The following is a 12,999-nucleotide window of genomic DNA, read 5'->3' as shown; positions in this document are numbered from 1 at the left end:
TAAAATGATCTAAAATAATTATTTTAAGAACGGAGAACACATTTCTAGACGCTAGTTTCATAATATAATAACAGTTTCGTTACTCCATTTTTATTAATCGGTCGAAGAACTAGAAATTGGTGTATTCGGGGAATTATCACTATATCTTATTGTAGGTGAAGCTGGGCCTTAGTCTGGCGTTGAAAATGTTCGTGATTTCTTCACACCTTATTTTCTATCTTAGTTTTATGTCTTCGTATTATTTGAGAACATACAGCTACGAACACCGCAATGAGTTACTACCACCGCTGAGGATTGAAAAGCTTATTCTCTATCAATATTCCATGGTTTGAATAGAATCGAATTATGCCACCATGAATCCTTAACATTATATATAACTCTATAACTGATAGTCATTCCACTAGGAGATCAAAATATTTCATTATTCATGAAGAGTTACTAATGAAAGTCACCCGCAAAGGTTTACAGAGATGCATCACTTTCAGTTGACCCTTAGCTTTAAATAGTTTAAGCCAACAAAGAAATATTGTTAAATTTATAAACAAATAAGTTACATCCGCATGCTGCCATGGCACTAACACTAATCACTGAAAGCATACTTTCGTGAAATATGCCGAAAATTGAAATCTGAATGTAATTTTCTGGGATATTGCTTTTAAGAAATTCATCCAAAATTTTAATCTCTACCTTAATGAGGTAATATTGTGGGCATGCCTAAGAACACTTACTCTTTTTGGAATTGTTTAGGATAGCCAATGGATAAATGCAATGCAGGAATTCATAATGACACACACATCTAAGTATAGTGGCGGTAAGAAGCAATCTTGGATGACCAGTGAGCGCGTTACAGATTAAAATCGAAGTGAATTAAAATTGATTTTTGAAATATAAAGAGAAGACAACTCAATTTCACGACAGAGGAGTGAAAATTAGTTTTCAAAATATTCTTTGAAAGATAAGGGGAAATCAACGGACTATTTTGCTCCAAAAAAAACCAATGGCTGATAACTAAAGAATACAGGTAGCGCCATCAATTTATTTTTTAACCAAATCACTACCATGTCCATAATACCCACATATTGCCTACGCTTTTAAAATATTACTTTTTTTGTAAAAGGAAGAAAATTAACATTGATTATATGTTTATGCCTCCTCTGTTTGATTCGCAATTGTTCTTCTATTGTCATTGTGTACTAAAATCATTATATGGGCGATTACACTTTGAACTTGGATCAATAATTCACAGAATATCAGCCAGCAAGACGAAGATAGTTGCCTAATTGAACATTCAGCGTAATTTATTTGATTTTTTTAAATGTAATACTTACGAAAATCTAAGAGATTTTTATCTCTAGTAGTATTAGTTAAATCACCACCTTCCTTGCTTTTATAAATCAAAGCACCTTTTTTAAAGGGGTTTTTATTCATAAAAAAGAAGTTAATTGGCCGCACCCTGTATATTAACCCGGTATCAAAAGAAGTGTTTCTTGATCGCCTTCATTCTTGCTTGATTCTCCCGTATTAAATCCCCTCCTCCGTTCTATTCCTCCTCGAACAGGACCCCGACCTTTGCTCGGCGCTTTCGCTGTCGCTGCAGTACGTGCGCCTCACTGTGCTCTGCTGGCTCACGGCCTCCGCGCACCACATGCACGCCTCGTTCCGAGACGGGGTCGTGGTGCGCTCGTCCCCGGTGGGTCACGAGGGCCGCAGGGGCCTCTCCGCCTCATTTCTGCGCTACAGCCTCTTCGGGTGGGGGGCGCCGCTGCTCTGCCTCGCCGCTTCCTCCATCATGCAGGCGGCCCACGACGCTTCGCAGGGTGTCGCGTGGCCCCACCACCCCCACCGGAGGCCCCGACTCAGGAGGCCCATGTACCCCCACACGCACCTCGACAGGATACACAACCACGAGGCCCTGATCCTCGGCACGAAGGTGAGTTTCTCTCGGTAAACTATAGTCGATTACCTGACCGACATCTAGGTCTTAACCTTGTTGTTCATTATGGGAAGTTTAACGTACTCAGTGCCGGAGGGAATCGAAATTCGGTTGAGATGTACGTTAGTATACATGACAGAGATGAGTATAGGAAGAAGGTCTCCTTATTTCTTTGCAAGGGGCGAGCTTGCTTGCATAAGGTAACAATTGTTTAATATTGCCTTACCCTAAACTGTTTGAATTATAAACTTGAACTCGCCCAAACCAGCAATCAGCTTTTGTGTACAGCGTCTTAATTGAACCTTTCAAACTTTACTCCCTTTCCTACTGTTATTTCCTTCTTACATATAATCATTGGCCATCTTAACGTGAATAAAATATACTTTCCATAAGAATAACTAAACGATTCACCGCACGTTAGGGTAAAAAAATAAGACTACATACTATATTTCCGGACGGTCGTTGTCTTTGAGCACACGCGCTTATAGCTATTTCTTACCCGAGTAAATGCTCATCTGTCAGCTTGTGGCGCGTCTAGATGAGCAGGAAGGAAGATAGTGGAGGGAAATGTGCCCTCGTGACGGGAAGGCTAAATGCCTCTGGGAGAGACAGGTAAGTGATATCCAGAGATATTGTGGTCACTTTCACCTAAAACCCCTTCTAACTGTGATCCTACAAAATAGATTCACAAGGAGCGAAAACTGGTGCTACGAATGGGGCAAGAGGTTGTAATCGAATCCGTTCGCATTAACCAGATGGACACTCAAATGTCAACTTGCAGTCGAGTCTATCTCACCCTTAGGGCAACCATAGGCGAGATATACGAAATTAATACGAAAGGGGAAGGATTAAAGCGAATAGGGGAATACAGGAGGTAGGCTAGTTTCCTCCCTTCCATCCGAGTGGACTAGCTCATATATATTAGCCATGTGCTCATGTGTATTCCTTTCGATATACATAGTTATAAACTTAAATTCAACAGAATAGAAACAGGCACACTTCCTCTAGATTCTAGCTTCATAATCCTAAAACTTGCCCCTTAATTTGCAGCAATTTCCCAGTCATCAGGCTGGTAATGCAATTAAATGCACTTGCTACCCTTAAAATGATACGCAATACCTTACCGGTCCTCAATACCTCGCCTTTGGCTGCGGATTCAAAAATATGAGCATCCACTAATGTTGAAATACTTTAAACTACTTGATTAATCTTGAGGTGGAGGCTGAATAGTATGAAAATGCGATTATTTTGCTTGTTTATTATTGTAAAAATGGGTTAATAATATTAGTGGTATCGTTGATTTCGGAAATTTTGCAAGAAATTAGTGAATACATACCCTCCATTAGTGCCATGCAAGGTAAATAATTGCAAACAATGAACATGATTTCAGGAAAAATTACCGTGCATGCAGACTTCAAATATTTTCATCATTTGTTTACGCATGTCTCTAAGAAAGGTATGCACTTTTATAAACAACTTTAATTTAATAATTCTTGTTGATATTTGTGCAAGAAATGAATAGATTTATATGAGAAAATAAAGAAGGCTGTATCCCGGGCGCAGTTTTACACCGCCGTTTATTTTCATTAAATACTTTCTCCAAAGCTAATTGAGATAAATGTTTTGTCATTTTATTATTTTAGAGATTATAGAATTAATTATATGGGCAATTATTTTAAATCAAGTGGCATCACCCGGATTCACATAAATATTTATTTTGAAGAATGTTTGATACCATTGGAAGTAAAAGTTTACGTTAAAATTTAGCGGTAGCTCAGCCGACTTATTAAAACCCCTCTAGGCTTTATTGTTACTGTTGGCAACAGGTATTGAATGGACCGTTAACATTTTCAAAAAACTTTGGTTTTTTTAACGAAACTATCATTTCAAATTATTGCTGAACATATTTCAATCTTGCATTACGCTCCCAAAAATGCCTGCTCTTTTTTGAATTTATTTTTTTTTACCGACTGCATGTTCTCCAAGTTGTTCATTAATAGCGGTTAATTTAATCAGTTAAATAAGCTACCATAACTTTTAGAGTAAAACTGCTGACATATTTTACGTGATATTCAATAAGAGTACCCCATCTATATGCATTTTAGTATGGATATAATTGTTGCTAAATATTAACTTTTTAATTACATAAATGGAAATGTTTGATGAAACGGCTCAAGGTTATCTTGGTAGCATATAAATAAACGACCGAATATATATGATCCAAATATAAAATCCAAATATCGATAAAAACCGATAAAACCAACGATCACATGCATACCGATATTGATAATTTTTCGCCCTTTATTCAAATGAATTAATCTAAAGAATCCCCCTCCCCCGAGAACTTAAAAAAATTGATTCAAGTGGTTGCTCTCTATTGCCAGAAGTTTACAGTATATAACCCGTTTGCAATATAATTTATATAGATTATAAAACACTTTCAACGTGATCAATATTTTATACGACAAACCTGCGGAAGTGAAGGTTGTTCATTTTATAAAAGTCATCGCAATTATCCACCTTAACGCAATACACTGCTAACTATTTTACATTTACATGACATCAAACAGTAACTCCTCAGTGTTTGCATTTCGGTAAATTTGTGGGGTCGGAGTGGCAAAAGTATTTTCACTTATAATTATTAACGTTAAGGTGTAAATGCGCTAGAAGAACGCCATATGATACTCTTTATGATCGTCAACTTTCGGTTTTTACCATAAGACCCAAATGTTGACAATCGCTCATAGAGAAAAGCAGGACGGTGCCAGAGAAATACTGAAAACTTTCTGCATCTATAACCCGAGAATATGTGGATGGAAATACAAAACAAAAGTATTAAGCCACTTTCGTTATTAATATGCAGTACCTAAGTTACATATTTGTTCATAAAACGTTTTCATTCATAGTTTTCCAATTCCCCTATCTAAATATTTCAGCTGGACCACTTGCCTCATCACAACGCGACATCCATCTTGGGTTCCTCATTCCTGTCGAACGACGTCGCGGCCGCCGAGGGCGACTGCTGGTTCCCTGAGGGTGCGTGGTCATTCGGCCTGGGCTTCCTCGCCCCGGCGGTCGCCCTCCTCGTGGCCGACGCCGTTCTGCTCGTGAAGAGCGCCATCTTGGTGCGCTACACCTCTGCTCTATTGGTGGACAGAAAGGCGAGCGAGAAGATGAAGGCCAGGAGGAGACTACAGGTAGGAAAACAACCGAAAGAACTAATATGAAACCAAGGGGCTTATTTAGGATGGACTTGAAAATTGTTCAGAAATTTCTTGACGTCGAACGCAAGAATGATAACAGGAAAAATAAATAGGGAGTGGTCATAATCTTAACAATTTTCTGTCCGTCCTAATTGAATTCTGGTGGCATATACATGGTGGTTTATGGATTTCGTAATTCGTATAAATGGGAATTTTTTATTTTTATTATAGGTAACTACAGGTAATCTATCGGTTAAGTTATGTTTTGGATGGACATTAGCTGCCAAACGGGGGAGTTGCTAGCTAAGGTGGGGAAGAAGAGGGGATTGTTGGGAGAAATTCAAAGGGGGCAGGAAAGATGGATGCGGAGAATTTTGATTGGCCATGACATGTTGAAGACTGTGATGCCATTTCACAAGGAGGATGAAATTGACGACTAGAACGTGGAGTAAGTACTTTAAGAAAAGGGTACGTCAAAACTTTGAAATAAAGCGAAGTTCCGTGCGGCGCGGAAATATGGTCGTTGAAGCGGGAAGATGCACGTAGATTGGAGGCTATTGAAATGTGGGTACAGAGAAGCATGTAGAAAGTGAAAGGGACAGAAAGGAAAACGAATGAGAAAGTGCTAGGTATGGTTGGGAAGGAGAGGGGATTGCTGGGAGAAATCCAAAGGAAGCTGTAAATTCGGATGCTGTACATTTTGATTGGCAATAGGATATTGAAAACTCCAATAGAGGGGAAAATGTTAGACAAACAAGGAAGGGAGGAAATAGAATATGGATACTGGACGGGATGAGGGAGAAAGGAAGCATGCGGAGCTGAAGAGGGACTTATTGCAGAATACGATGTTCACTTCGCTTGTTAGGAGAGACATGGGATTTGCCGCTATACCGTCCCGTTGCTTGTGTCCACCCAAAACCTACCTTAACTGGTAGATTATCTATAATAATATTCACACATTTTGAATTTTCTTAAAGTATTCAGTTTTTTGCGCAATTGAGCATTTTCAGGGCTAAATTCTTTAACAATACACATTAGACTATATTTTTTTAAACATATGTAACAGTTCAACTCGTGACTAATTCTGAGTGTCCTTCTCACCAAGCAAATAATGGCCTTCTTCAGTGTATTGTTTTAAAAGCGCCTCAGTGGCTGTCTGTAAAAATAATTCTACTCTCACAATATTTGTTTACATTACTTAATGCATATATATTAAATAGGGGACTAAAGTGCTTTGCTTATGAATATGCAATTTTAGATATTTTTTCGATTAAAAGGTGCTCTTTCTTTTATACGACAGAGTATTTCTCGTAAAACAGACTTAACTGAATGGATTGGTATGTTATGGTAGTAATGTCCATTTTGTATGACATAATGGAGTCTTCTAAAATAAGGGGTTCTTGACTAAATGTTATTTGTAAAAAATTCTTAGGTGTGTCAGGTTGGCTGAAGTAAATCTTCACGGTAACCTAAAGCGGAATTCAGATGTCTTTAACACCATTCCTCTAAATAGACCAGGACAAAAACTAACGTGGATTAAAATAGGTATCAATTGGACAATTTGGTAACATACAAAGTGTCTAACATCTACTAATTTTGCGAAAAATGCTGTAACAGAGTGAAAGAAACCTAATCAGCCTTACCTATGCCTTAGAATGGAGGGCAGTAGACAATTCTGTATGACACATGTTACCGCCTCTTCACCATCAACAACCAGGATATTAGTGCCGACTGAAAGAGAGGGGAAAACGACATGATCACTGAGGGATCTAGGCGATAACTTTAGTAGGAAGAAATAAAAGGTCGGGTTACACGTCGGAAAATTTTCAAATCATTTCCATGCCATTAATGCTGAAAAAATTTAGTTATTACTTAAATGAAAATTAGCCATTTTAGTTATGAATCACAATGAAAAAATAAATTGTCATTTTTTCATTTCTTTTTAGGATTACGCTTCTTTTTAAATTTACTTGTTGTGTCGTTAAAATTGCTTAGCTAAACAAATGTATACGGTCCAAGGACAATTTCATTTATTTGGTGAAAATTTTAATAATCCAAACATGCATGCGATACTTTGGGTACGAAGGAAAAATGAAGTAAAACTTAATGGTGAGGTGGCGGGCATATTCAGACTCGATTTTCGGAATGTTTTGGACTTCGTGCGTCTATTTTCGACAGACTCTCACTTCATTTCCGTTACGAGAAGCGTCTATTGCTCTAGTTCTCGTTCTGTTGTGATATTATTTGATTGTTAAGACGGACTATTGGCCTTGTAAAGCTTTTTTTTTCTCCACAAACGGAAGCTGATATTTCACTGATCCTGCGCAAGTGTTCGCCCTACAGTGACGTGTTTATACGGGCAAAGCTGATAAAACAGACGTTTTAATACGAAGTGACTCAATGGGACTAGCACAGAGATGACAAATAACTTTTCATTTCTTTGGTTCTGAGTTTTCAGCAATGGTGGTTTAATTCAGAAAAAGGTCATAGGTCCGTCTCAAAGAGAAAAAAAATAATATTAAGAATTCAACTGAAGAGTTAAGCATCCGCTTATTTACGTATGTGAACATAACAACAGAGTTGAGAGAGATTTAACTAAGCAGAAAAGAGTATTTCTCATTATGATTAGGACTACTTATAAAAAACCGTATTAAAAAAATGAAAATCTTAAGAAAAACTTTTGCCGCGGTTATAAATCAACATTGAACTTATTTTGCGGATGTGTGTAGGGACAATCGGTTCGAATTGTATACAAGGTAGCGGTATGAATCACCAGATTTTGTATTAATATAAACGGAAAATAGGGTCCCATCATCTCAACTATACCCAAAATTCTGACTTCTATCCAAAACCCTGTCGCTTATTCGATCTCCTTTACAGGTCTGCCTTTTTGCCAGGGTTTCCCTCCTAATCGGAGGGGTCACGGCTTTGGGGGCCGCAGCCCGACTGTCCACCTACGGCCAGCACTCTACCCATAACTCTTCCTCTGCTTCACCCCACCACACCCCCGCCACGACCAGCGCTCCCCACAAGGAGGAGTCAAAGGACGAAGCGGCAACCCTGGCCGGCGGCAGCAGCGCCATCTGGCTCGCCTTCGACGTGGCCAACGCCCTGCAGGTATAACTGTTGCATACATCTACATTCCTTCATACGCGTAGATCAACGCGATTAGAGTTTTCACTACCTGCTTCATCTAATTAATCCTTAGCCTTCTTCTGCAAGCCTTTCATGGCCCTTTACTAATTTTTTAGGACCATTGGAAATAATGAGGGGATCGGAATGGTGCGGTGGCTAACGTACAGGGTCCCCACCGAGAGGGCCCGGGTTCAAATCCTGGAGACAACAAATATTTTTCAGTGGTATCCCGATCCCTACTTGAGGTGCTTTGCGGAGAGCACTTTGAGTGAGTACGACGTCCGTCGGATGGGACGTTAAACTGCGGACTCCTCGGAGTCTTACAAGAGTAGCCTAATGCCGACGCCGGTTTTATGTACACCCTTTCTCTCCCATCCATCCTTAATGGCGCAAATGACCTTAGCTGTCGGTCGCCTCCCAAAGAAAATAATCTAAAACCCTTTACTAATGACAAGCAGCAAAATATCCTCCCTCAGAATGCGTGCATTTACTTTCCTTATTCTTCTCTCAAGGGTTCCCTATAGGCTTCTCTGTCTTCTCATTCTTAAAAATCACTTCAAAAGTCACATTGTGAATCCATTTCATTTTAACCTTTATTTTGTGCTGACGGTTACGCTATTATTCTGCTTTGTCAAGTAAATCATTGTGGACACATACCGTTAGCTGATGAAAACAGAGCGAAGTACCCAGTATTCCGCATACCAAAGACTGGCGCTGCGGAAAACTTTCGTCTGCTAGGGTGTATATGCAATTTGGGTAAAAGAGACTACTAATTATAAAGTCTGGCTGATAATTGAGGGAATTCGCACAGGTATAAATATTTCCCACTTAATTCTAATAAGAGAGATAATGAGCAATTCCTTAATACATTAAGTCACTATTTAGCGCTACTTCAATGGCACACGCTGAGGTATTATTCGCGTAAGGGAAATCACTTTCTCTCCATTGCTCCAGAAAACTTATCATTAGATCCTTTCTCACTAACAAAAATTACAAAAACCCACTCATTTAATGCCCATATTGCTTTGGAAGATGCGTGTGTCTTTCAATAAGTCCCAAGAAAAAATAGAAAAACAAATTATTTGAGTGAATTTTTATTATTTTTCAACATAATCTGTCTAAAAAGTATTATTTCGCAAAGTTCTTAAAATATACGCGATAACTTTCTCGTACGACGTGAATCGATTTCCGGCGAGTCATTTTACACTTTTGAAGTAAAAAAGGGGCCAATTTTCGTAATAATGGTGGATGTTGTGATACTTGAAACTTAAATTCCATAATTTTTACCAAACACACTGCGGAGGTGTGCACACCATTTTTTTATTTGTTAGTCAATCTTGTTGGCAGAGAATTTATTTTTCTTCCTCAAATGAGAACGTTATTACTTGATTTCTTCACTACACTGGTGCAATAACAATGCATAATACTCTGCATTTATCCTTTTTCCTTTTGCCAAGTAATCCTCGTAGATGATTTCGCGTTCATCCCAAAAAACCGTGGAAATCACTTTGTCTCATTAATTCCAGGTCTTCGCTTTTTTCGAAGCCAGATCGCCTTTAGAAACCTCTTGGTACAACAGTTCCTTTGCCTCTTGAGTGTACTAGGGTATCCATGTTTCGTCCACAGTTATGTATAGACGCAGAAACTCTTCGAAAAACGTAATATTAATTGTGTTTAGAGCCGTCAATCCCCTTGGACTTCCTAAAAACGCATCGCTTTATTTTAATGTGACACAGAAGCAGGAAAAGCAAGTTAGTGCTGATAACTCTACAGAGAGCTGTACTTAGTTGAAATATGTATACATTGAAGTCTTTGGAGACGAATAGAATTATAACATATTTTCCTGGGTTAACGCTAATATATTTGAAGATAATTTCACGTCTTGTCCTGGTAACTTCTATGCATTTTTAAACCACAATGTGCAAATTCAAATACATAGATCGACGCACCTCTAATTACAATATCTATGTTAATATTATTAAAGTGACTCATTTATCAACTCCATTCATCAAGATCCTCCCACTCTCTCCACCCCCAGGGTATCGTGGTGGCGCTTTGCGTGACGTGCGACTGCGGCGTCCTGCGGCTGTACACGCGGTCCTTGCGGAAGGGCAGCGGGAAGAGAAGGGGCTCAAAGGGAGGGACCACGTGGGGCCGCAGGGGCCGCAGGAAGGGACCTGGTGGGGCCCAGCACTATCCCAAGCAAGTGTCCAAGTCCACCAGCCTGCAGCTGCTTACGTGGGACCCCACGCCGGATACGGTGTGATGGCCAGCTGTTTTCTGCGGGATGTAGGAGGAGATAATGGGAAGTGCAGAGGTGCACAAGATGGCGACGGTGAATTTCGGCGCGTCATGGTGTTATAAAATGGCCGCGCGAGCAAGAAAATCACGCTGGCGGCTGACATTCACGGGCGAAAGACAATGGAAATACCCTCGGGTGTGGTGATGAGCTGCTCTTTTCGTGTGCATGCAAATTCGGGTGAATCCCTTTTTTTTACGTCACGTTTTCATTTATGCTGCAGAGTCTTGACAATCAGACGTCAATCAATAACAAACCATGGAAACATGTTATTCCGTTGTAAATGAGACGCACAGAAAATAATATCAAGGTTGAAATATCATTGCGTTCGATTAAACCTCTTGTAAGGTACTACATATCCAAGGATACCGCGTGGGGAAACATGTCGACTTTCCTAAGATTAAGTTTTATTTAACCATTATAACAGTGAGGATATATATTTACGAGATTATATTTTCCAGTGCATCAAATGAATTGAAAAAATAACAACTATGACAAATTTCGGCAACTAAACATCTTTTAGGATGACCTGATTGCGAAAGATTTGGTGCGTAGTTTTCGTGCGGAAATTAAAATAAATGCGATTTTCGAGACTATGATGCCGAATAAAAGGAAATATTTTAATTTTTGTTTAGGCAAGAAATAAGGAATATTATGAGGTTGTGCATTTATATCCCTACTATTCCATATCAATGAGAGCTTTATTTTTGTGAAGCGTTAGATAACGTTGGTATCATTTCCAGGGTTTGCACATTTTCTCACTTAACTCACCAAAGTTTCATATCAGACGTCGATGTGCGGGTACTACAATATACATTCACTCAGTAGAATTCCTATCCCATGTGAAGGTAGACAGAACTACCTTGATGAGTAAGACTTATTCGGGGAAATGTCCAGTTTTTTTTCAGAGCGATAGAAATTCACGACTAAATAGATTTCAGTAATGTCGTTGGATATCCGATTGCATGTCAAGGTTTGTAGCATTTTAAAAATATCATAGGGTGTTCAAGAGACAATATTTTACCAAAGAAAATTTAATAACGAAAACGCTTTTATTTTGATAAACCTTACCGAGTTCAAGACGAGCTATTTCTTGGAAATCTAGTCCATTTTTGCAGGGAAATGCATGATTCAATCTATGCATTCGTATAGGTAGATATCTTAACCTACCTATAGGGTACCTAAAGAGACCAGAACTTAAAATTTAAAGTTATTTGAAATACAATTTCGCACTCATGAATGCAATTTTTTTTCCTTTTCACAAGTTTCAACATGAATAACATGCCTTGTTCTCCAGGTCAATAAATGTATGCATCATACACGTAAAATAATGATACCTGGAAAATGTTAAGTGCGATGCAGTGAGAAACAAATGATACAACCGTCAGCGGAATTTCTTTGAGATAAGTAAATATCATGCCGTGTATGTCAATGTCCATGTCAACAGTTATACATAAGTGGAGAAAAGAGATGACCCTGTTATGTTCAGGTGCTTTAAGTAAAGAGCACTCATAGTGAATTTCAGTGGATATATATATAACAGTAGCTGCAGTTTTATGTGCAAATATGTGTTATAAATTAATGAAAAAACACAACCGTGTGCAGTAATGTGTTCTGCGGCCGATTTATCAATAATTTGCACGCTTTGTTTTGGTCATCGTAAAAATGATGATGACAATATTTTGACCCATCCACCGACCGTTGTGTACTGTTGTCTCATCGTTAGATCAATTGCTGGATAAATACAAGTCGGAACGAGTATGAAAGGTGGAGAATCTCTAGGGATTTTGTTTAAGATTTATTTTTTGAAATAAAAATGGTTGTATGAAGTAAATAAATGTCTAATATCAAGTTTATGTTTTATTTATGAAATTACGTTTTCCCCAAACTATCCATTGTTATTAACCCTAATAACACTAAATATAAGGAAGTGAATAACTCATATTAATGGAAAAAAGTTTACCATTTTGTTAATATTCATCCAAGTGCTACGAATATGAACAAGGAAAGAAATTAGATGATCTGAATATAGTTGTAATCTGACATTCCTGTTAGATTACAACTTCTCATAATTTTACATAACGCTGATTGGTATTCTAGCTCACTTCAGAGGGGATCGCGGATATGATATTAGCGTGGATGTTCAAAACACCGTCTAAGGTCTGGAGATAAACTTTTAATCATTTCCATTACTATCAGGTTAACCCATATTTGCTTATATGGCTGGAACAACTTCTTCTGTTTAATGACATATAACTGGATTTTGGTGAAATAAAATCCATAGAACGCAATGCTGGACTTAAAACTTTTGCAAGAAATGAAACGTGAACACATACACTTTAATTGGGTCTATTGGGGAACAACGAGTAATGCAATCCTTGACGGAGAAAAGTTAGCAAAATGGAATGGTTTCTTACTTCCAGAGAGGA

The 12,999-nt window shown here is 38.5% G+C and overlaps 1 protein-coding gene across 2 annotated transcripts in view; it reads left to right on the top strand.

The window, feature by feature from the left end:
• The window catches only part of LOC139696779 (uncharacterized), a 285,713-nt gene extending 273,298 nt beyond the window's left edge, over positions 1 to 12,415 (top strand). For both annotated transcript variants that reach the window (XM_071595617.1, XM_071595618.1), the window contains 4 exons: positions 1,559 to 1,930; positions 4,870 to 5,130; positions 8,017 to 8,253; positions 10,310 to 12,415. In XM_071595617.1, coding sequence (XP_071451718.1) covers positions 1,559 to 1,930; positions 4,870 to 5,130; positions 8,017 to 8,253; positions 10,310 to 10,537 — 1,098 coding nt within the window. In that variant the 3' untranslated portion in view covers positions 10,538 to 12,415. The remainder of the gene's footprint in view (positions 1 to 1,558; positions 1,931 to 4,869; positions 5,131 to 8,016; positions 8,254 to 10,309) is intronic.
• Positions 12,416 to 12,999: the final 584 nt, after the last annotated feature.

Source organism: Hetaerina americana, unplaced genomic scaffold (genome assembly GCF_022747635.1).
Source record: "Hetaerina americana unplaced genomic scaffold, ioHetAmer1.1.p SCAF_7, whole genome shotgun sequence".
Taxonomy (NCBI): domain Eukaryota; kingdom Metazoa; phylum Arthropoda; class Insecta; order Odonata; family Calopterygidae; genus Hetaerina; species Hetaerina americana.
The sequence above is the reverse complement of the archived record's forward strand: the minus strand, read 5'-3'. Positions and strand labels throughout refer to the sequence as shown.